Source organism: Apteryx mantelli, chromosome 2, assembly GCF_036417845.1.
Source record: "Apteryx mantelli isolate bAptMan1 chromosome 2, bAptMan1.hap1, whole genome shotgun sequence".
Lineage (NCBI taxonomy): Eukaryota > Metazoa > Chordata > Aves > Apterygiformes > Apterygidae > Apteryx > Apteryx mantelli.
In genome coordinates, this window is record NC_089979.1 from 105,628,021 (window position 1) to 105,651,462 (window position 23,442).

The following is a 23,442-nucleotide window of genomic DNA, read 5'->3' on the forward strand; positions in this document are numbered from 1 at the left end:
TTCCTCAGGCTGCAAGAAAAGTGCCGCCACCGTGAAGCTGAGCCCCTGGCAGAGAACTGCTGAGTGTACGTGGCTGCTCACTTCAGTTAGCTCTGAAGGCCCCGGGGGTCAAAAAGTGTCAAAGCAGGCACTAGACAAGGCTGCTGGTGGCTCCCAAATCGCTCCCTCCTGGCTGGGACTTCAGAGAGTTTAATACTTGGTAGGAGACATTGTGATTTCCGAGGATTGCCTCTCTGCTGAAGAGGAGAGCAACTCCTGTTTCCTGTCAGGTTGAGCTTGGCCTGGAAACGTGGCGCTGCCTTTTCTGCTGTGACGTCACCGACCGCCGTTGACGTCACAAGCCATCACCGCTGTGTGAGGTAGCAAGAGCAGGGCGGCAGCTCCGGGCTGCCCCTGCCGCTTGCTCACTCTCCGTCGTGACGGCAAGGAGATCAGAGCGCTTTTGGGCCACGCCTGAGCGAACAGGGTGTTTGGCAGCTGCGTCTCTGCACCTATGTTCAGAAACCGAGGCCAAGACGTACGCTGGTACGGATGTGCTGCTTTGGAGAGTTTTAGGAAGCCTCCTCTCTTTTCCTCAAGTGCCTTTTGCACCTAATCAGCCTGGGGTGGGGGTGTGTGGGGGGGATGGACGGGGGAAGAGCACAAGGACAGCCTCCGAGCTCAGTGTAAAGCTGGCTGAAGGCAACAGCAGATACCGCGTGCCCTGTGTGCCTCAGACCCTTTTCTTTCTCGTAGGCAACCTGCGAGCCAAGGGCCTGTTCTCCAGAGCCCTGGAGTCTACGGGCAGGACCAAAGCCAGCTTCAGCGTCCAGGTAAAAGGAAGCTGACACGATTCTTAAGTGCAGTTCCCTCTGCTTATTTACATTCGCAATGCGGCTCGTTTTCATGGAAGGTGAAAGAGGTTGTCAGAGGCAGAGCAAGAGCTCCCGGAAGACCAGCGTTAGGCTCTGCCTCAAGGTCTTGGGGACCGTGAAAGGCAGCTCCGCTTATGAGCTAAGAGGCCGACCCTCTGTAGCCCTAATGGGGAAAAATGACCTTATTAATTAGCGATTTTTGGACTGAAGGGAATTCATTTCCCTTGCCCTGTCCTGCTTGCAGCTGCAGAGCAACTGACAGAAGCAGGAGCAAGTGCCCGAAAGAGGAGAATGCCTCCTGCCCTCTGATCCCCTGCATCTCTTGATGCATGTTGGCTGCAGGAGGAGGTTCTCGCTGCATGCGGTCAAGCACTGTCCTTGTGTCGCTCCCCAGCCACCACTCAGCGTGGCTTTTACAGGCAGGATACATGGGGCTGTTGCCCAGGCTTTTTGCCTCTTCTGTCATTCTCACCCTCCTCCACCGCCCTTGAGCAGAGCTTGTAATCTGCCCTCCAGGCCCTTTTGTGTGCTGGTACAGGGGTTGGAAGATGGGGTCTCTGGCTGGGATCACCTGCTACGCTTTGTTTAGCATGTTTGCCTGATTTTGCTGGGAATAGGGGACCCTGACAATCTAAGAAGGTGGCTTCTGATCGTGTGTGTACCAACAGAGGAGTTTTCATTTCCCACGCCCCTCGTAGTGTACATCGTACCTCCAAGTAACCCCGGGCCAGTGTGGTGGGGGTGGGTCTTACTGGCACCAGGGCTTGGGCCTGTGAGTCGTGGGAGTTTGTGCAGGCCGGGCGTGGATTTTCCTCTGTGGCAGGAGGAGGTGGTGTTGTCCTGCCTCCTCTGATTTCCTCCCTTTTTCTCATAAGGCTTTTCTCCGCCAGGCAAGTGAAACTCCTGTGAGCTGACCATCCAGCTTCTCCTCATTCACCCTGCGACTTTGCCAAGAATTGCCAAATCGCCCCTCTTGGCAGAAAATATGTCTGCCTTTGCAGTTGCTGCCTCCCCTTTTTGTGCTCCCCTTTTTGTGCTACGCCTGTCAGGAACCCCAGGGGCTCCAGTGGAGCCATCCCCTCACCCAGGGCTCTAGCAGTTCAAGCACAGTCCTGGCTGGTAAAGAAGCCTTTACGGGGTCCTGGTGTGGGATGGGCCCATAGGCCCGCATCGCCCTGATCCACAGCTCTTCCAGCGGTGTCAAAGTCAGAGCTTATGGGTTACGGGGCTCTGCTTTTGTTCTTGCATCAGCGTATGGCCACACAGATGGGCCGGTGCCTCCTGGACCTCTGTCCAGGGCATCCCTTCTCCGTTATCTCTGAGATGCTCAGAGGCTTCCACCTTCCTGATTCTTAGGGTGCAGCCCTGCTTGCCCAACACCTCAGCATCAGGCAGGGCTCTGATAAGCCTTTGGCCAAGGCACTCCTATTGCTGACACGATTCGTTCAGCCTCATCGTGTGAAAAAGGAGTACACGGCTCTCGAGTCCTGATCCTGCACCTGTACCACACAGGCCATGCTCCTTCTTGGTTCTTCCAAACCTTCTCCTTCCCAGCCGTATCCTCCTTCCCGCCATGGAGTCTTGTGCCTGGCAATTTGCGCTCTGCCTCCCCCCTCTGCAGGTTTTGTTCTCCTAACAACCACCACGGCTACCTCCTTCACTGGTGTGGCCTCTTCTGTTGGAGGGCTTTCCTCATCCTCTGAATCCCAAATATCCCCGTCCCGCATCTCCAGGTCCCAGTCGGTTTGACTCAACGCTGCTGCTTCTCTCTGCTCTGAGCCTTTCCCCAGACACAGCACTGCAGCCAGGCACCGCGCCATGGCGCTAGTGCCTCATTATGAGCCCTGCCTGAATTGTTTTGTGCAGTTTGTGAACACTGCTCTTTCCCTTCCCCCGCAGCTTCTACAGCACTGGCCAGATCAAACAACAGCCACTGGCGAGCAGAGCAGTTCTTTTCTCCCTTTGGCTGATGCAAAGAAATGCCATTTTCCCTAGGGCTTTCCCCAGTGATGAGAAAGGGGGAGCTTGGCTAATAAATTAGTAATCCCCAGGATCCCTTCCCTGCTCTGACAGAGACTGCAGCAACAAGCCTCTGCTTCTTGAGCCAGAGGACAGGTCCATTCCTTTTGCTCCTTGCTTTTTTCTCCCTCCTTGAAGAGGGGCTTTTCACGTTTCCCAGCAAGGTCTTCCTCCCTGGCCCGGGTGGGATGGTTACTTCCCCACACTTCAGCAAGTCAGCCCGGGCACCTCTGTGGCAGGTGGCTCTTGGCTAATCCTGCTCAGACCCACAGGAGGCAGTAGGGACAGCTTAGATCCGAGGCGTGATCGGTTGTGGGGAATATCCCCTAGTCGCTTACAGTTGAGCAAAGGAAGCAGTTGCCTATGGAGTCCAGGGAAGCTTTGAGTACAGAAGACTGGCAGGCCTTTTGCAAGTACACTTCTGTCTTGAATCCAAGTCACACATCACTCGTCTACTGACTTCCGCCAGACCCACACATCGTACTGAAGGATGAAGGCCTGCGGAGGAGAGTAAAGGTGGTCAGCGAAGCACAGACTGCCCTGGAAATCGTTGGGACACACTATGACCTCCTCTCCAGGAAAAATCTGCCTGAGCTCTCTATGCAGGGAATCATATTTGAAGCACCTGAGGTTGTCTGATGTAGTGACAGCTGAACTATCCCCAAGAAGTCCAACCTACTAGCAGTGTTCCCTACGACTGCTCCCCTTTCCGTCTTAGGGCGCAGGCTAGAAAGCTGGAGGTTTTCAAACACAGGTGTATAGGCGATATGAAGTTTGAGAAGACCAATTTCTCTGTCATATGCCTACTTCTTCCAACAAGCAAGTCAGCTTGCAACTAAGACCTCATCTAACTGGTTCCGTGGGAGGCACATGCCCCTGTGCCTTCCGGGCTCTGGAGAGCTGGTCCTCCTTTGAACTGGCTCCATATCAGTTGGAGAGCTGGCTTTCAGCCATCAGAGATTGAATGCAGCACTCCTGCCATGTCAGTCACTAGCAAGAGCCCAGCAGCTCCTCTGCTAAGCACCTGGCAGGGCCCCAAGCGCACTAAGAGGCGAGGCCTTAACAGTGCCCAGCATCCATCCTCACCTGGGGCCTGCACCCACACCCCCTGCCCATGGGCCCAGGAGCCCTATTTAAGCTTGGGCCTGGGCCTGGAGCCCCTTCCTGAGCTCTGTTGGAGCTCTGTGCTGCTCTTCAGCTCAGCCAGGGCCCTACCTGGCCAAGGGCCCTGGCGAGCCAGAGCCTGATCTGAGGGACTGACCCTTCTTCCCCTGGCCCTGGCCCTGGCCCTGCCTTGTCATCTTGGGCCTGCCTGGCAATCACTGGACCTGGTCCAGACCTGCTGTTGTGGCTTGACCTTGGACCTGCCTCATCACCCTGAACTTGCCTGATGATGTGCACTCTCACTGTACCTGGCCATGATCTCCGGGCCTGTCGTGCTTGGGTGCTGTGGGACAGGGCTGTTGCTGGTGATGCCCTGGCCCTGCGTTTGACTCCTGGCCCCACATCCTTAAGGAATGGCTGGCCCTTCCTGATCCCTGACACACCCTAGGATGCCAGCGGAGAAGTCTCTTGACAAGACTCGGCAGGTGCCCTCACCAAGACAGGTGTCTTGGAGTCATGGGTGCCTTGAACAACTGAGCGTGCAGACCACTCGTCCTCCTTTGGGACTGTGACTTTCTGCTGAGATGCAGTATTCGACCCTGGACTGGAGGGGTTGGGTTCTCGTGCCTCTGCTCCTGTATGCAGTGAGGGTGCCTTTTGGGAAGCCCCACCTGGAGGGTCTCTCTCAGCGTGTTGAGCTGGTGCGTACACGAGTGACTCGCACCACAGAGCTGCATCTCCGGTGATTTGGTTACCAGAACTCACCGAATCTGTCATGCAGACCATCTTGAGGTGCTTTGTGTAAGGGCAGCGCTGGGCCTCTGAGCAAAGCAGCCGCAACACGGCCTATGCAGGCACTATCCTCCTTCTGTCCGCAGGTGGAGCCAAGTTTGTTTCTCCTCTTTAACTTTTTCCATAATCAGTGCACAGAAAGGTAGCATCAGATCACTGTCAGTGCTGTGGCTGTTGGTGTGTAGATCCGGGCTCTGGGATGCACTTGAGGGTTTTATTCCCTGTTTGGGGATTGAAGAGGCAGTCTCGACTGAGGCCCGTCATGGATGTTATGAATTTCTTTGAGAGTGGCCTTCCAAGAGCATTTCAAAATCAAAGCAAAGAAAGGCAATTTAGGTGACTTGGGGAACTCGCCCTGTGACAAACCCAAGCGAGACAAGGTGGACAAGCCTTCCCCGAGTGGCACTAGGAAACCGTCTCTGCGAGTGCCATTGCTTTCAGAGCCTGCAGGGAAGCAAGAGAGCAGTCAAGGCAAAGGCCTGCATCTTCTTCTGTAGGCAGTGGGCATGCAGCACTGGGATGGGGACAGGGAAAGCAAGCTTTCCCCTCCCTTTGTACTGACTGCCTTGAGGCTATGCCAGTCTCTGCAGAAAGCCCTGGGCACCATGGCCTCAGCTGAAGCAGCTCAGGGCAACGGGGGTCCTGCTGCTTGAGGTCCCGGTGGGTCTGAGCGACAGCTCCTGCCTCAAAACGCTTCAGCCTGCCGGGCCCTTCTGGGGTCGCCTGACTCTCTGGCAGGATGCTGTGTTTGAAAGAGCAACCGGCACAGCCCCACTCGGCTCTTGGGAGGTGCAGCCGGATGCCGCAAAGACTTCCAGGCAGTGGGAGAAGGGCTGAAGCCCCTTCTCTTCCCCGGCCTCTGCCTTCCCCCTTCCCGCCTGTTCCGGCTCCTTCCGGCGGCGCGGGCCGCCCTGGGCTGCCGCTGCCGCTGCCGGCCGGGGCGGGGGCGGCCCGCGGGAGGCGGAGCTCGGAGGCTGTGCCGCGCAGCTTTACCGTCGCGGCGGGGAGCCGCGCGCCGCCGCCATCATGCGCTTCCGGGCCAAGATCGTGGATCTCGCCTGCCTCAACCACTTCAGCCGTGAGCGTGCGGGGTCCGGCGTGGCCGTGCCGGGGCGCCGCCGGGCTCCGGGCGCCTTTCCGGGCAGCGGCTGTGGGGGGGCGGCGCGGGGCCCGGCCGCGGCGGCGGGGGGGCGGGAGCGCGGGAGTCCGTCTGTCCGTCTGTTTTCGGTCTGCCTGCCTGCCTGCCGGCTCGCGTTGCGTGCAGCCGAGCCGAGCCGCGGCGCGGGTTGTTAAGAGGTTCCGCTGCGGCGTTTTGCCCCCCGCAGGAGTCGTGAACACGGTGGCCAGGCTGGCCAAGACCTGCACCCTGCGCCTCACGGCGGACAAGTTGTATTTCATCCTCTCGGATAAGGTGGCGAACGGAGGGGTCAGCGTGTGGTGCGAGCTGTGCCAGGTAAGCCCGGGGAGCGGGTGGTGGGCACCGCCGGCCACGGCCGGCGCGCCCGGCTGCGTCTGGTGGACAAGGCAGCTCCTGCAAATGCAGCCCTTAGCAGGGGTGTACCGGGTGTCTCAAGTCCTGTCCAGCTGCCGAAGATGCTCAGTTTTCCAGGACTGCTTTTTACCTCTGCAGGGCCAGTGCCTCCTCTTCCTTGGCAGTCCCTTAAGCGTGCACTGGCTCAGTAGGGCCCACCCGGCATCAGAATCGGCAAAGCACAGCTCCCTGTCGCACCAGTCACGCTGAGGACTGATAGGTGGCAAGGGAGGGACTGATTTCAGTAGCTTTGGATGTGTGATGGTTTTTTTTTTTTTTTTTTTTCTGTGCTTGCAATGGGCTTTCATCCTGATGCAGCCTGTATTGATTCTTGCAGGTGACACCATGTGGAGGAAAGCTTCATGCTGTTGATCTTCAGTTTTAAATTTAAGATCTGTTATTTGGAACCTCCCTTTTTTTTTTTTTTTTGACTTGCTTTATTTCCCACCTTACAGGGGAATTTTTTTGATGAGTTCCAGATGGAAGGAGTAGCTGCAGAGCACAATGAAATCTATTTGGAGCTGGTGCCTGAGAACCTGTCAAGAGCATTAAAAACAGCCCAGAATGCTAAGACAGTGAAGATCAAGCTGACTAACAAACACTGTCCCTGTCTCACAGTAGCTGTGGAGCTAGTAAGTGCAAGAATGCTTTTATTGTCAGTCATTAAGTAAAAGCACTTTAAAATTAAGTGAGGAGGCAGAGCAAGAATGCATGTTGCGTGCTTTAAGTACCTTTTTCTAATGTCCTTGTGACCTGATACCTTTCCTCCTTCCTTGAGAACCTTGAAATTCTTCTGGGATGATTGCATTTTCTTTGAAGCCTATCAGTGCAGGAGGATTTGAGGTAGTGTTTGGCTCTTGGTTTTCTTTTTGCTTTTCCCACCAGTCCATTCCGAACTGCTGTCTTCTGGCATCTCCTGTGTTAGCACCTCTGAACTGTTTAGCCCTAAAGATAGCTCATAGGCACCAATGACTGATGCCTCACAAGTCCTTCCTTATGCATAAGGAAGGTCCACTTCATAGCACTTAACCTATGGAAAACTGAAACAGAGCATCTGGGCATGCTAGTATTTCCCAGAGTAGGGCTTCAGAATTGAAGTTGTGTTTTTAACTGCAAGAATGTTCTCTCTCTCACTCAAGCCGTCCTTGTCAAGCAGCAGTCGAATTGTGACACATGACATTCCAGTGGGGGTTATTCCCAGAAGATTATGGAATGACTTCAGAGAGCCCGGTGTGCCAGACTTCGATGTAAGCATCTGTTGTTATGGTCCCTGCTGACTGGGGAAGTTGTGAGTGGATGGTAATGCAGGGATATGCTGCCAGTGAGCTTCGGAAAGGGATGGAAAGGGAAAATGGAAGAATTGGAGTAGGTTGGGAGGTGGCTTCCATCATGACAAGAGAGCCCAGGCACTGTTTACAACAGGTGGTTACTTGCTGTTGATAGGTTGGGTGTGGGAAGGAAGGAGAAAAGGACTTTTATGGCAGGAGTATCTTGAAAACACAGGTGTGTCTGTGCCTGGTTCATATGATTCATCTGTTTAGATGTTATCCTACGTGGCCCAAATATTCTCTGTCTGAAATTCATGGCTCACCTAGCAGAGTTAGATGAAAGCATGTTTCCTCCTGTTTTTTGTCTATTCTATATCCTCTGACTTTTAGTAGAGCCCTGAGGGAAGATCTTAGTGGCAACATGCTGTAGTTTGAGATTATGGACATCATATACTTCCATGGCTAAGAGCACTCCATTCTCAAGACATGTGGCGCAGCAGAGGCTTGGATGCCTTTTGTTGTGTCATTTCAGACTGACCCTGATGCCATTCCAAAGCTGAGTGCAGTTGCATAGGAATGCACATTCTCTTTCCTTGTTGGCTGGACTGGTATTAACTGCTTGGTAACATAGGTGCAGGTACCTGTGAGAACTCAGTCTGCAAAAGATGTCTGTGTTTTGCGTTTTGCACACAGCTTTGGGACAGCTCTTCTGACATAGACAAAATCAGAGAGTAGAAGGATAAATAACTTGGAATGAGTTTTTTTTAATGTCTGAAGCACTTGCTAGAGCGATGGCCCAGTGGTACAATGGGGAAGGCAGATCCTCTCTTCAAGGGTCATTTGCTGATTTGATTTAAATGGTGTGCTCCCTGCACTCAGTAAGTAGCAGAGGAGGGCAGCTTAAGGACAGAATTGAAGGGAGAGTAAGCATTTCATCCCCTTGTGCAACAGTCATGTGAATGCAGTTCTTGTGTCTTTTTAGGTCAGTATTTACCTACCAGTGTTAAAAACAATGAAGAGTGTGGTGGAGAGAATGAAGAACCTCAGCAATTGCATTGTAAGTTAAGGCAAATCTCATATCTGAAAAGCTTCAACCGTGTGTCCTTGTAGCATCTTTCCCTGTTGCCCAAACTGGCAAGTCCATGTTGCATCTCACAGGTGACATGTTTGGGCCAGGTCACACACTGAACCAAAGTCATCTGAGGCCTGTGCAAGGGCTGAAGGGGAGGATGGCATTTATTTCAGGACTGACACTGAAGAGCTTGTCCTGGACTTCCCTGAACATCGTGCTCTTTATACTGAGTCCTTGAAAGAATGTGGCATTGTGCTGCTACAGGCAGCTGTTTTCAGCTGGTAGGAAACTGAGGTCCTTCAAGAAACTAGCTGGAGGCTTTCCAGGTGGTTTTGTTGCACAACTGCCTGTTCGGTGAGTCTTGTGAGAGGTTTCTGTGTCAGGGAACTTTTGGTGAACTGGAGCCAGGCTTTGGAGGCAATCCCCCCGATGGCTCATTGCTGTCAGCTCATGCTTTATACGCTAACACAGCGGGTCTCCGGACCACCGTGGTTTTCTGGAGCACTTGGGGGCCTCCCACTGAAAGAAGTCCTCTGCCGTTGCTCCCAGGAGTGAGTTTGTCAGTGGTGGTGGTAGTGCTCGCAGTCACAAGAACTGACAGGCCTTAAATAAACAAATAGTTGTGGAGTTTTGGACTAGTTTATTTGTGTGCTGTTCTCATCAATTTTGATAAACAGAAATTTTTCACATACTGCAAATCCTGATATTAAGCAAGTCTCAGTCTTATGTGGCTTGGAAGAGCTGAGAGGATAACACTGGCTTTCTGGCAGTTTTGCAATTGGCTGTCATATTTTAATTGTAAGAAGTAACCTGTAAATCTTTCCCCCTTTGTAAACCTCTTGGGAGGTTTAGTTTTTCTTCTCCCTCCCTCCTTCCCTCACTTCCCCCAAGTCTTTGGTGGACCTGCTTATTAAGCACAGTGCCTAACTGCTTTGTTTCCAGAGCTGAGAATTTCTTCTCACACAGGATAGATGTGTAGTGGAGTTAAACTTTGGTGTGCAACAACACTCAGAAGAGGTAGTGTATCAGTGCATGGTATAACCACCCTTCTAAGTTCCTTACCTCCTCCTCAAAAGTACATGTATAGTAAAAGTAAATAAATAAAATCTCAGTGAAACAGCTTTGATTGCACTGAGGGATGATGCAGAGTGAAATTATGGAGTCTGCTTTTCACCAGACTTTGAATTCAGTGATGTGAGAATAACTGGCTGTGCTGTTCCTTAATTGCTTTAGTCATTCAGGGGGCAGGGACAAAGGGTGTTGGGTTTTTTTTTCCTTACATGTTTTTCTGTTTTCGAAGAACAAGCATATCAAGTGTCACAGTTAAATATTTGTATTATCTGCACCCTGCTAGTAAAATTGGTCAAGATCAGTACTGCAAAAAGGGCTTAGAAGTTCTTTTAAATAGTAATGTGCCATTTTTTGGTAGCATTCATCTGCAGGGATCTCCCATTCACTAGAAAATTCTGCTTATGAGAATGAGCCTTTCTAAAATTATTGAGAACAGTTCTAATCACAGGAAATAAAGGGTTTAGATGTGTTGTAGGAATCTTCTGATCTGCCCGTCATTTGTGGAAGACAGTCGTCTTCTGCTTGGAAACTTTGTCAGGATGGAGTTTGAAGTCTTTCAACACTTGTCCAGGATTTCTAGCAGTCCCAAGTCCTGTTTGGAGTTGCTACTCTGGTGCAGCTGTTGGCTGTTTTCAAGTCTTGCAGAGCAGCACTGCAACTGCATATCAACTCTTGATGCATCCAATTTTCTTTGTATGTGTTGTGGACTGTGTGTGTGTGTGCCCCTTCCTGTTTATGAAAAAGCTGGAGGGAAATGCAGCAACCTTCCAGTTTTCCTGTTTCTGTCTCCTATTTCTAAAGCTTTTTCCTTAGCACATGAAATTCCCAAAGCCAGTACTTGTTTTGAAGGTATTGGAGAGCAATTGAATTTCTTTCTTTCCCTAATTTCAGGGAGGTTGATCTAGAGTCCTTCACCTGAGAATGATCCATTTTGTAGCTGAATATTCAAATGTTTGAGCCCTGTTCAAAAAGTGCAATTGAGCTGTCAGCTCACTGGAGCACTTCTGGAAGCTTGTGTTTGAACTAAGCAGTAGTTAATTCTTCTGTAATTCTAAAGTGCAAAAGTGGCTTGCCTAAAATTGAGATTGATTATATTGCAGGTGATTGAAGCAAACCTGAGTGGAGAAATGAACTTGAAAATAGAAACTGATTTAGTGTCTGTAACAACACATTTTAAAGACTTAGGAAATCCTCCCTGGGGTAAGTTGCCATAGTCGCTGCCTTTCGTGTTTGTCTGGTCTCATTACTTAGATGTGCTGCCGATAACCCACCTTCTGCCCGTAATTAATTACAAAATAGCATTGGTGCTTTGAAGTCTGCAAATGAAACCCAGAAAGAAAAGTAGCTAATGGCTGTTTGGTGTTTGTGAGGGAATCTCTTCCAGTATCCTTAACAACTTTGTAGAAGACTGGCTTTCTTTTCCCTGAATTGCTGTTGATTTAAAAAAAAAAACACAAAAAACAACAACAAAAAAAACATTTCACAGGATCACAGAATGGTTGCGGTTGGAAGGGACCTCTGGAGATCATTTAGTCCCACCCCCTGCTCAGGCAAGGTCACCTAGAGCAGGCTGCCCAGGACGGTGTCCAGGCAGTTTTTTAGTATCTCCAAGAATGGAGAGCCACATTTAAATATCAGCCGTTCACTGATTGTCAGCTGTGTCCTTTTACGTATTGAAACCCCTTTTGAGGCTTTGGCTAAGTGTACTGTTCTTATACTTGTAGCGTCAGACGATGAATGTCAAAGCTCTGCTCAGGGTAGAGATCTGGAAAGCATGGCTGAGGCACGCATAGACATCAAGAAGCTGCTGCAGCTGCTTGCAGGACAGCAAGTCAATCCCACAAAAGCTTTGTGCAGTAAGTTCAACAGCTCTGCTTGCAAACTCTAGTCAAGGAGATGTCTGTCATACTCATAGTCTTAGCAGAACAGCATAGCTTCCTTTCTGACAGTTTGAAACTTGGCTATTTTTACTGTGCCTGAAAACTTTAGGTATTTCTATAGATAGTGAGCTTCAGGCATTAGGAGTTTAGAAAAAAATAAATTTTAAAAATGAAGCCTAGCCCTTTTAAAAGTATCGTATTGAGTACCCAGACTAACTAATCATGGGGGATCTTCATGTTTTCTTTGTTTTTAAAGTTGAACTGTTGTATTTGGGAGAGGTTTTGGTTTTGCAAAGTCTTAGACAAAGCCGTAATAGAGAACTGACCTGCTCTCAGGTGTTGCATGTACTGACTTGCTCAGGTACTTTCTTACATTTGGCATTGAATTGATTCTAATACCCAAGTGCATTTTATACAGCCAGTGTTGCTAACCACAGAGAGAAACAAATATATATTATTCCTGAACAAAGACTGTGTAGGATTTTATATCCTGTTTTGGTAATGCTGTATGCTTCTCCCAAGAATTTCTGCCCTCCTAAGAAAGCCTCTGCATTATGCTCTAATGCAACCTATACAAATTTTCCAAGGAAGATTTAAATCATAGATAGCATTATAAGCCTATACATTACACATTTCCTTTTTGGCATCAGCTTTCATGGACTGTCAGGGATCTCCATTTTACAGGATGATATGTCTAGTAAACCTTCTGTCAGGAATGGTAGAAGCATTGCATTCTTACGGTGGCATTCTGTAGAAGATGTCATTTAAAGTATTTGCATCTTCCTTTAGACTGGATTTGTGTTTTTTCCCCTTCAGATATCGTAAGTAGAAGGATCGTCCACTTCATCTTGCTCCATGAGGATGTTTCACTTCAGTATTTCATTCCGGCACTTGCATGAATGCTCTTGAATCTCTGTCATTTTCCAGTCCAAGGCCTTTTCCACCAAGCCTGAGACAAGTATGGGTTGCTGGAGTACTCTCATGTGATATGCTGTTGGATGCAGGCGTCAGGTGGTCATTGTATTTGTTTTTATGAAGTTACCCAAAATAATTCCTCATCCAGAAGGCCATTTTTTGAAGAGTTGCTGCTATGAGAGAGACACAACATTGTGGAGCTGGCATATCTGAGTGTTATGGAGAGAAGAACTTTTTGAAATCTGTATCTGCTTTTAGTATGCTTCAAGCTGTGGGAAAGGCAATGTAATTTTTTTTTTCTCCTCTTCAACAAACATAAAGGCAGAATTGACCTCTAGAGTTGATGCTGGATGTATTCAGTATCAGACAACACAGCTCCAAGTTAAGGGATCCCTAAGCAAGCTGTTGTATCTGTGTAGAGCAGGATAGCATTCTGCAGAGCTGGCAGGTTGGTATTTTTCATGTTAAGGGAGCAATTAGTCTTGCTGTTCTTGCAGATACAAATAGTCAGAGAAGGCTGGAGGAGAAGCAATGACCTGACAGCGTTACCCTTCTTTACCTTTTCCACCATTGTGCAGACTTACTGCCGTGATCTGCGCAAGGGTTGACAGGGTATTCCTATAGCCCACTGCAAGTATTATTGCTGTTCTAAACTCCGTCATCCTCCAGGCTTGTGTATCATGGTAGGTGCTGTTTTATGTTTCAGGCACAGAGTAGAATACCTGAGCCCACTACCTGTCTGTGTAACAGCCTATGTTTGGGCTATTTTCTTTAAGAATGAGGAAGGTGAAGAAGTGAATCGCTTGGTTCTTATATTTGTATTTTAGGGAGCCAGGCTAGCATCAGAGTTCTTAGCTCCTATTTTGCAGGGATCAGATAATCTGAAATGCATCTATCAAGTGTGTAGATAGTCAAATGGTCTGTCCTAGAGGTGTAATGAGGGGTATGTTATGTTCAGCACCAACTAACTGTTAATGTTGTTAATACAACTCAAGTGGAAACATCTTTAGCTGTACTGTTTTACTGCCCTGGTCCTCAGTTTCTTGTATTCCAAATCTTTTTAAAAAAAATTCTGAGAGTACCTCTCAGCTAGCTGGTAGAAATAACATCCCACAAGATGAGACCAGTATTTTAGCCTGCTTGTTTGGACTTGCCCAAGTAAGTGTCTGATCTGCTACTGTTTTTCCATCCTGTCTCTGCCTGACCTGTGTGTCTAGATGTGTCACAGCGTGCTCTGTTTTCTTTTTTTTCCTCTTTCTGAAAAAACTGATGTGGAATGGGTAATCTGCCCTGGCATCTTACTTCTGCCCTCTGAACACCAAATGACAACAAGATGGGCTCTAAAGGAATGCTACAGAGAATTAAATGAGCTGTAGGTAGCTGAAACTGAAAATTTTTGTTTGTATCTAAAAAGCTAAGTTCCTTAAGGAAAGTTGTGCTGGTGTAGGACCAACGATTGACCCAGAATTGCACTTTAAACCTACTGTAATTGGAAATAGTACAAGTTCTGCAGCTTTCAGATTAAGTCTATCTGTCGTTGCAAATGCCTAACTCCTCCTGGGAGTTAGGCACTTAGTTAGTAAAGCTGTAGTATCCTATGATGCTTAAAACAGTCTAAGGCTTTATTTCTGTTTTGAAAAAGTAGTCCCAACACCCTGCATTCAAGAGCGAGTGTGCCCTTGTGCTGTAAACTGTACCAGAACAGGGAATTGATCTGTATTAAAACTAACCGTTTTTTACTCTATCTGTTCAGGAAAGATGATTATTTTTCCTTCTTTTATGCTAACTAACGAAGTCCCTAACCAGAAAGCATCTTCCAAATCCTGTTTGCACAACCAACTACAATTACCCCCGAAATCTGTGTGTGATCATAATCACTGTAAATCAAGTTACATGGATTTGCATGGTAGGAGGTATATGGTAAATATTCCTGGGCTGTCTTCTGAAGAGAGGGAAGAACTGTCAGCCTATCTAATGGTACAGTGTCTGATCCATGAAAGTGGGCTTTGAAATATGGATTTTCTCCTTTGGAAAACAAACATTTCTTATCACCTAATGGAAATGGCTTTTTCTGGTGTGGCATAAGAACCAAAAAATAACGTTCAGCTTACTCCCTCAGTTGCGTTGGCTCTACAATTGCTATTTTTAACAAGTGATCACAGTCCATAATTGCAAGAAAATGGTTTTAAAAATAAAAAGGTAGGAATAGTACTGGTATAGGTCAGCAATATGCTGTAAATATGCAGTGAGATGTCCTTTTCCTTGAAGAGAGGAGGCTGTACAGATGAGCAGAGGTGGAAGTCTCTCCAGCCCCCAGTGCTTTCCTGCCCTCCCTACCCAAATGCAGCACAAGGACTGGGCTCTCCAGACTTGTTATCTGGTTGAAGCATATGGTGCTGATCAGAGGAAAAATAACATTTATAACATTATAACAACAGTAACATTTCAGATTTAAATCTGCTGTCATCTGTAAATCTAGTTGTCAGGGCTCTGGGAGCACTAATGGCCCTGAGCAGCCTCACTGGGGACCCCCCTCCCTGCTACCTGTGGGCCAGGAGTCCTCTTTCAGTTCAGGCCAGGGCACCCCATCCTGCCTTGAGCTATGTCATGGGTGGGGCTGGGCCCAGGCACTGTTCCTGAATTGATATTTGGGTTTCCTGGATTGGTCTTGGACATGACTTGTTATCTTACCTTTCTGTGGCAACAGGTCGTGGCTACCTGCTGCTTCTTGCTCCCCTTCCCGCCTGGAGCAGCCCAACTCTTGCTGCTCCCTGGCTGCAGTAATGAGGAAAAAGCATTTCTCACTAACAGCCCTAGCTGGTTTTGTATGACCAACTTTTTTTTTTTTCAAGCTGGAAACTTCTTCTAGTGGATTAAGCAGCACTAATTTTGTTTGCACCCAGACAAAATCAAGTATAGTATCAGTCTGGCATGCGGCTGTAAAGAGGATTTTAGGAGCGGTCTTGTCAAGATAAGTTAATTGTGGCTTAAAAGATTGCTGCTTGGTTTATTATAAAAGCCTAAAAAGTAAGCAGGACAGGATTCATGGATGTATGGAGGTTTGTTGTTGTTTATTTGTTTTTCAAATAATCTGCAAAAAGCCCAGAGGCTTAAAATAAGAATGCAGAGAAAAAGGACTAGCATCTGCCAGTCTAAATCACTGAGTTTAACTTTAGGTCCCTAATTTCGGAGAGACATATGATTGGAATAATTTGTTTGTCAGATAGCACAAGTAATAGGTGGTGATTGATGTTCTGAAAGGTTGGTTGAAAAGAGACTGTCCACCTATCCCTGACCAACATGAGCTGCTCTCCACTTTCCCAGTGTTCTGCCTGGAGTTCATATGGTGCTGAACTTCTCTTTTGGAGCTGGGGGACTGATGCTGGGTGTCCTTGTCCCTGCTTTGTAACACCTGAGCTAGCAGATTCCTTAATTCCTCCTGTAGAACCACATCCATGCACTCTCTCTTGGTTAAAGAAGATGAAGACGGGCACCAAGGGAGGGAAGCTGCTGTACCCCTGTGCTAAATTCTCTGTTGGTCTGGGCAGCTGCATCATGAGCTCTTCATGTTCCCTCTGAACTTTGCTCGCCTACCTGAGGGGCTTTTCCAGATCGTCCCTGTCCCTGTGGCCTTCCTGAGTTGTGGCTTAAATGTATGTACCAAGGCTTTATATGCTTATGTTCTTGCACTGACATTTTCCCTTTTAGTAAGATAGGTTTGTGGTTTTTTTCCCTCTTCCTAGAGAGGAAAGCCCATCTCTCTACTGCAAGATGTTTATCAAAACCACTTGTATCCCTGTGCTACCTTCATTTTGCTAAGCTAGAAATGATTTGCTAAGCTAGAAATGTTCTTTGTATAGCTTTCTATTTATTTAGCTTGCTGAGTTTGCATGCTGAATTTGCTGGCCTCATCTACTAGGTGTTTTTTCCACTTACATCTTGTGAATTTGAATTGATAGGGCTAATTAGCTGACTGAGAAACTGGATAAAGGGAGGACAGTCATGTGTAGCGCTGAAGTAGGCAGTTTTAGCAGGAAGAAGCTACTAAGCAGTGCCTTTGGAATTAATTTTACAAGAAATCTTATTGATGAACATAACAAAAAGAGATTTGCTAATGAAATTAGCTAATGACATCAAGTTGGAAGACATTAGCACAGAAAATGTGCTACAGATGGAGTTAGGTGACCATAAGTGCTGCGGAAGCGATGAGAAAATGGATTGAAACTTAACAGTATGGAGTACAAGACAATGCACTTAGGAACTTACAATACCAAATTTTGCCAGTTCTCATCATTTGGAAATCACAGAGGAGGACATCTAGTACTTAACAGTGATCAGTCGCAAGATTAACTTGTTACTGTGAATAAATACATGAAGGACTAAACACTGGGAGAGAGAAGAGCTATTTTAAATGACAGACACTTTTGCAGAAAAGGTGAGCACTAATTGACCTTAAATTTAGAATTAGGTGACTTATAGTAGAAATAGCAGGGGCAAACTCTGCTTGGGTGTGAGGTGGAATCTGACATCTCTATGAACAGTGGATACAATTTTCTGTGAAAATAGTTGACAGGCTCTCTAACAGTTATAAATACGCAGCTGGTCCAGGTATTCCTCTCTCCTATGTCAACTACAATTTTTAAAAAATACTGAGGCTACACTGATGTTAGCAGCCATGTAGCTGAGCTTGTCCTTATATAACATCTACACAGCAAATTTTATCATAATCTTTCTCTCTTCTGTAAGATCTCAAGTAAGGTTGCTGTTATTACTCATGTTCATAGACAGAGGTCAAGACATTGGTTTCAGTGCTGGAGGCTGGTTGAAATGTGCAGGATCAGAAGGGTAAAGCAAGGGCTCTTCACTTGGTCTCCCCACCCTTATCCTAGTAAGCAGTTCTGTTGAAAAAACTGTTTTGCACAAAGACGTTCTTGTGAAATTCACAATTTGCATGATACGTGGTCATTCTAGGTGATCTCATAGCTATATGATTATGTATGTGTGATTTAATATAAATACTAAAACAAAATATTACCTTATCTACGCTACTTTGAAATCCTGTTGTCCAAACTACACCGTAATTGCTCTCTGCTTGCTTCTTTACTATTGCATAAGGACAATGAGTATCTGGAGAATTTTCACTGATGAAATTTGATCTTACTGCATAACTGTAGAGAGACTCTAGTTGTCTGGCTGTCTTGCTGAGTACAGAAATCCTGAAATCTGAAGGAGAAGGAAGGTTGCTGAAACGGGAATGGTGAAACAGTTATCAAAATCAAGCCATCACTAACTGAATCTTTAAACAGAACTAGATATTTCAGACACTTTCCTCTGTGTAGAAAAATGTGTTAATATTTGACATGAGTAAACCATTACTTTCATAAAATAAAACAAGGCAGATATTTTGACAACTTTAGAGATCATCTCCTAGTGATGCCATGCTGGGTGTCATCAGCCCAGGCTCGTAGGTGAGCATCTCCAACACTGCCAACTAATAGTTGCTGTTTTCCTTAGTATGATGGTTGGAGCTAGGGTTAGTTTCTGAAAATCTCTGCTTTCATTTTTCTTCTGAAAAATAACAGAGAAGTGTTGATTCGTTTGTTACAATCAAGGAGCTTGAAAACCTAGCTCAGATGTAGTTAACATTCAAAACAGAAGAGGCAAATAGAAAGAATGCTTTATTTCATGATAGTTGAAGCCTGATTGAACTAAAGAGGCAGGAATAAGTGCTGGACTTCATGTTCCTGGCCATTTATGGTCTTCCTTCGCATCTCAAATGCTTGAGCTGGAGTGTTTCAGTATTGATAACTCCCTGCGCTCAGTCAGGCTTACTAGTTATGAGATAAAGACTTGGCTCTCCAGTGATCTGAATTAGCTGTAAGGATGTGACAGGATCCGTTAAAGCACTTTCTCTAATAGTGAGCTCCCCAAAGAGGACTGAAGGGCCAGGTTTTATTTAGAAATGTAGCAGTTTTTTAGAGGAAACTCAGACTAGTCAAGAGAGAATAGAAATGAATATAATTTACACATTATTCCTCCCTTGTCTAGCGTTCATGCAGGGGGGGTTGCTTCTTTGCTTAGTTTTGGATTCACAGTGACTGAGTTGCAACAAACTGCAAAGTATTTTGGTCACTTCTGAGGCCTTGGGTTCAGGCTCCCTCTTGTGACTTCCTTGCTAGCCCCCTGTACAGTTTCTCAGACTTTCTCTCCTTTAGACAGGTGTAGGAGCAACCTCTGCCCTTTTCTTGAGGGCTCGACCTGTCCAAGACTGTATTCTTAAAGAAGTATACCTACACTGAGAATCCGCTAATATACTGCCCATCAAAGGGAACTGTGGCCCTGTAGAGACAAAAGATTGCTTAGTCATGCATGCAGTCATTAGTAATTCAAAGCATTTGATAAAGAGGCTTCTCTTTCCCTATATTCATTTTTCATGCACATCTTCATATTGCCATTCCTTTTGTTTATCAAGTTCCAGGAACAAACACTTCCAAAAATCAAGCTAGGAGTTTCCAAAATTGGAAGGCTTATGTATTGGCTTTGGACAGAGGTGTTCTGTTTATATTGCTGAAGTGCCAGTTTTGCTTCTTTTTTGCAGCAGACTAGCTGAGTTGACTGCAATTTTTGGGACTCGTTTCAAAGTAGTATGATTGCCACTGATGTATATTTAAGTTACGATATTGCCCAGAAACTTTAGTCAAAAGAGTTGTTCTGGATGAAGTACAAATAGGAAGTTATCTACGGAAGGCAGAGAAGGGTATTTACAGAAGTTGGAATGTTGATCTAACTGTTGATCTTCCAAAAATTAGTGGAAAATCCCTCGTTATTGCCATTAGATATTGGCTAAAATATGCCCACCCATTTTTGCATCAGACACTGTGTATTCATTACCTATTGCCAGACCTTGGTCCTCAAGAAGTCCTTACATGTACATTATATCTGTCCATTTTGATAAACTACCAACCTTTGCTGTCATATATTCATTTTTTTCCCCTTTTCCAAAATATGTCTTAGAGCATAAAGGCCTTGAGGAGCATAGGACTGGAAAGGATCTCCTGGGTCTTTAAGTCCAGCTATCACTAGTAATCACCTAATAACCATAATCCTGCTTACAATACAGATCAAAACTTCTCTTAAATCTAGGAAGTCTTTTAAGAGACTGTGACCTATAAAGAGAGAGAAAACAGTTAAGAGAGGAAAAATAAGTTTAGGTTAAAGGCTGGTGTTGGAATAAGAACAAAATGGATATAAGCTATTCATTGATAAATTTGCTGTTAAAAATTAAAAGATAAGTGCTAATTAGTAGAGCAGTTTTGGAAGAACCATACTCTTTCTCAGACTTCTATTCTAGACTGAAAAAGCCAAGCTCTGTTTTGCCTTTTAAAATACATTCTCCATTTCCCTAGTAACAGCCTAATGACTCTTCTCAGTAGCCTCTTCCAGTGTGCATTAGCATTACTTGAATACAGGTGCCTTCATGCCTCTTACGCTGACATAATATTCTCGTGGCAGAGAATTTGCCTGATGCATTTGCGGGCTGTTTGCCTTTTTCACAGTCACTCTGTATCCAGGGCTTACAGTCATCCTGGGAACAAGGGATGCCCTAAAGTCTTTTTCTGCTCTTTGTTTCCAAGAGGTTAGCTTTCAAGCAATAGCAGAAAAAACTCACTGTGATTCCCAAATGCATGCATGGCCTTGCTCTTTGCATTCCTGAACTTTAGCCTGGTTGTGTTACTGGAGTTTCCTCAAAGCCATCCAGTTTTATTCATAATATTCTCATTATCCTTAGTATTGAAAGTAAATCCCAGCTGTGTGTTATCAGTAAATTTCACTTGTCCATTCTTTCTTTGTGCCAAGGTCATTTTAAAAAAATATTGAATGGAATTGATCCTTGAGGAACTGCACTGTTGAGCTCCTTCCAATCTGATAGTTCACTTTTCAGTACAAGCCCACTCTGAGTTTCTTCCTGGCTTTACAGTTCTTGTACTAATCCAAATGCTCCCCAGCTAACCTCATTTCCCGTATGGTGTCATATCAAATACTTTACTGAAGTCCTTTAATTAAGGATTTATTTTTATTCTAGTCCCACTCAGCAATATTCAGTGTATTTTACCAGGGAACACATTATAAAATGCATTCTTTGCTTTTTATTATTTTTGGATCAGCAAAAATAGATTATCTGAAGGTTTACTTGCATTTTTAATGGCTACAGCTCATGCAAAGCCCTATAATATGTCTGCACTGTCTTCTTAGTATTAATGCTTTTATTTAAACAGCTTTTTGGTTTATGGCCTTGAAATGTATAATGTCAACCTACAAAGCAGATAATATACCATGTAAAAAAAAATAGCATTATTCTGACATCTAGGAGTATAAAGCTTGTCATGAGAAAATGCAAATACAAAGTGAAACTTATTCCAGTTTATGGGAAATTCATAGAAAATATAAAAGGAAGAGATGATAAATATCCCACTGTTGAAGAGGTTGTATACTTAAAGTCTTGAAAAGATCATATAGGATAAACTAGAATCTTTAAAAGTAGTTTTTCCTCATGTTATCTTTAGTAGAAGTCAGTTCACATGAGAAGGTAGGTAAAGGCAATTGAAACTTTTCAATAAAATTTATTTTTGAGGGGACATACAGGTTTCGGCTAACCACAGTGCCTGCTTTATGAAGACCTCAGTTTCTTGTTAAAAACAGAAATACCTTTCAGATGAAATAATTCACTTTTAAAAGCCACTTGTTTCCCTTCTCTTGAGGGTGTGAATATCTTCCTTGCTGAACTCTATTTCCTATGACATGCAACAGCCAAGGATTCCTGTGATGCAAACCTCCAGTTTCACCATGAGTCGAGGGACTGTCTCATAAATATGAAAAGTAGAGACACCCCAATTAGGGCTTCTCATACTTTTGAGCTCTGTGACATGCTGTAGTGATATCTCCAATCTGAGATTTTTTTTTAATAGTTTCCTGGATATATCTGAATTTCCCTTGAAATATGCGTTTTCCTTTTGGAAGGAAAAAAACTTTTTTTTATCCTACTTAACTATGACATTTCAAGCAGATTTTGGGACTGCAGTATCTTGGAAATCTCTGAACCAACCATCAGGTGGTAAGAGAGTGGTGGAAATTATTAAAATTGGTTGCCAGTTGTTCCAATGTGGCATTATGTCAACACAGGAAATAATCTGCTTTGCCATTTCACTTGCTATTTCACTTCTGACTCTAAAATAGAAATAAATTTAAGTTCAGATATTGCAATATCTGCTCTGGTCTGTTATTTAGGAGTTCTGCCATTTAATCAATTTTCCTCTGATATAGAACCACGTAAGACTGTTCAAGCTGCTGTTTGAGAAGACAAACTTTAAATACCAAGTGGTGAATGCTAAATATAAGACAAAGTGTTTAGACAAGGCATTGGCCTTCTCCACCTTAGCTGGCTTTAGAGGTGACAGAGGAGGATACCAAGGCTGGCTCCATCGCCTGTGCAACCTTCTGCCCCGGGGATGGGGAGACGCTCTCCAGCCCCTGTGTCCAGTCCCACCTGAGTTGTTGTAGCTGCCCATGCAGCTGTGTGGGGCGGTCTGATACAAGCAAGGCCCTGACAAGTCTTCAGTTGTGCTGAGAAAGTGTAGGAGGAAGCTAGACATTTGTTATGTTGTTTCTGAGTTGCACCTGGCTTTTCTAGATATGCTTGCATTTGAATTCACTTCCACACTGAGCTGTCTGGCCCCAAATGATTTTTCTTTGCATTGTTTCATAGAAATCGTTAAAGAGCTCGGGCCCGGCGTGATTGTGGTATTTGCTTCTTGACTCTATCTACCATAAATCTTAGTCAGGATCTGTTTTTGATATATCCAGATTTGCACATGTCACTTTTTAATATATGCTTTTATTCCTCAGTTAGAAGATAGTAAGAGTTAATTCAGAGAGCGGTGGCAAGGTTGTGAATTTGATTAAAATAACTATTTTAAATGACAGCCATGAAAATTGCTCTTGAGCAGACTCAGAGTTAAGAAACTTCTAGTTGCTTCAATTGTAAAGCTTCATGTGTAAACATACCTTGTCCAATTCAAAGTTAAATCTTGCATTCAGTGGAGTTATTTGGTCTGAAGTTGATAGCAAGAAGTAATAATGTCTAGCCATGCAATGGCTAAGTAACCATGTCTGGCAAGCTGAATCCTTTTGGTCCTTCTTGTAACCATCCTAAACAAAGACTTCTGTCGTAGTGAAGTTTGGCATTTGAGAACACTAACAAAACTTTAAGCCAAGTTCACATTGTTTGTAGTTGTTCTAATATAATGTTGTGTATGTTGGCTCCCAGTTTACATTTATAGGATTAAATTCTCCAGTTGTTACTAAGGTCTTATTAGATAAGACTTCTTCGGCAACCTTAAGCTAAAATGTTAACTTTACTGAAGTGGGTAGCAAAAATCTCTCTGCTTTCAGGAAAGCAATTTTGTGTCAGTTAGAGTAGAAACTTTCTTGTTTCCTACACTTTATGTAGATTACACAGTATTACATTACTGATCCTTGTGCTTTTTTATGCTGCTTTAGTAGAAGACTTTACATATGTTCATTTGTAATGCCACAGCAATTCAGAAAGAATTAAATGTTTGGTTTAAAAAACAAACAAAAAAAAACAATAGAGGGTGCTAGAGAGCTGGGAAAAATGTATTACTTAGCGCTCTGCTCAAACTGAGTTCCCTTGTTTCTTTTCTGAGAAAAGCAAAGCTAAGAACAACCAGTGGATCTCAGTTAACACTTGGGGGAGCAGGGGGGGATTTTTTGTGCTGTTTCATGAAGAATGCTTTTGGGCAGTCTGCCAGTGGCTAAATGTTAGATTGAAATTACTTAAACTTTTTCTGCTGTGGAAGAAATACTGTTTCTAGAGCAAGAGAATGACCTGGGACAAATCATTTAGGTGCAGACCCTC

The 23,442-nt window shown here is 45.2% G+C and overlaps 1 protein-coding gene across 13 annotated transcripts in view; it reads left to right on the plus strand.

Moving 5' to 3' along the window:
- Positions 1–5,754: 5,754 nt before the first annotated feature.
- HUS1 (HUS1 checkpoint clamp component) overlaps positions 5,755–23,442 on the plus strand; it is a 32,481-nt gene continuing 14,793 nt past the window's right edge. For 3 of the 13 annotated variants that reach the window (XR_010883426.1, XR_010883425.1, XR_010883422.1), the window contains exons 1-8: positions 5,758–5,847; positions 6,095–6,222; positions 6,756–6,932; positions 7,440–7,547; positions 8,551–8,625; positions 10,812–10,911; positions 11,436–11,567; positions 12,408–12,549. Coding sequence is in view for 5 of the 13 variants with exons in the window: in XM_067291182.1 (XP_067147283.1) it covers positions 5,796–5,847; positions 6,095–6,222; positions 6,756–6,932; positions 7,440–7,547; positions 8,551–8,625; positions 10,812–10,911; positions 11,436–11,567; positions 12,408–12,490 (855 nt within the window). In the remaining 8 variants the exon portion in view is untranslated. Of the gene's footprint in view, positions 5,848–6,094; positions 6,223–6,755; positions 6,933–7,439; positions 7,548–8,550; positions 8,626–10,811; positions 10,912–11,435; positions 11,568–12,407; positions 14,251–23,442 lie in introns of those variants that run through there. The other 10 variants (XM_067291180.1, XM_067291181.1, XM_067291183.1 and 7 more) reach the window with 6 other exon arrangements.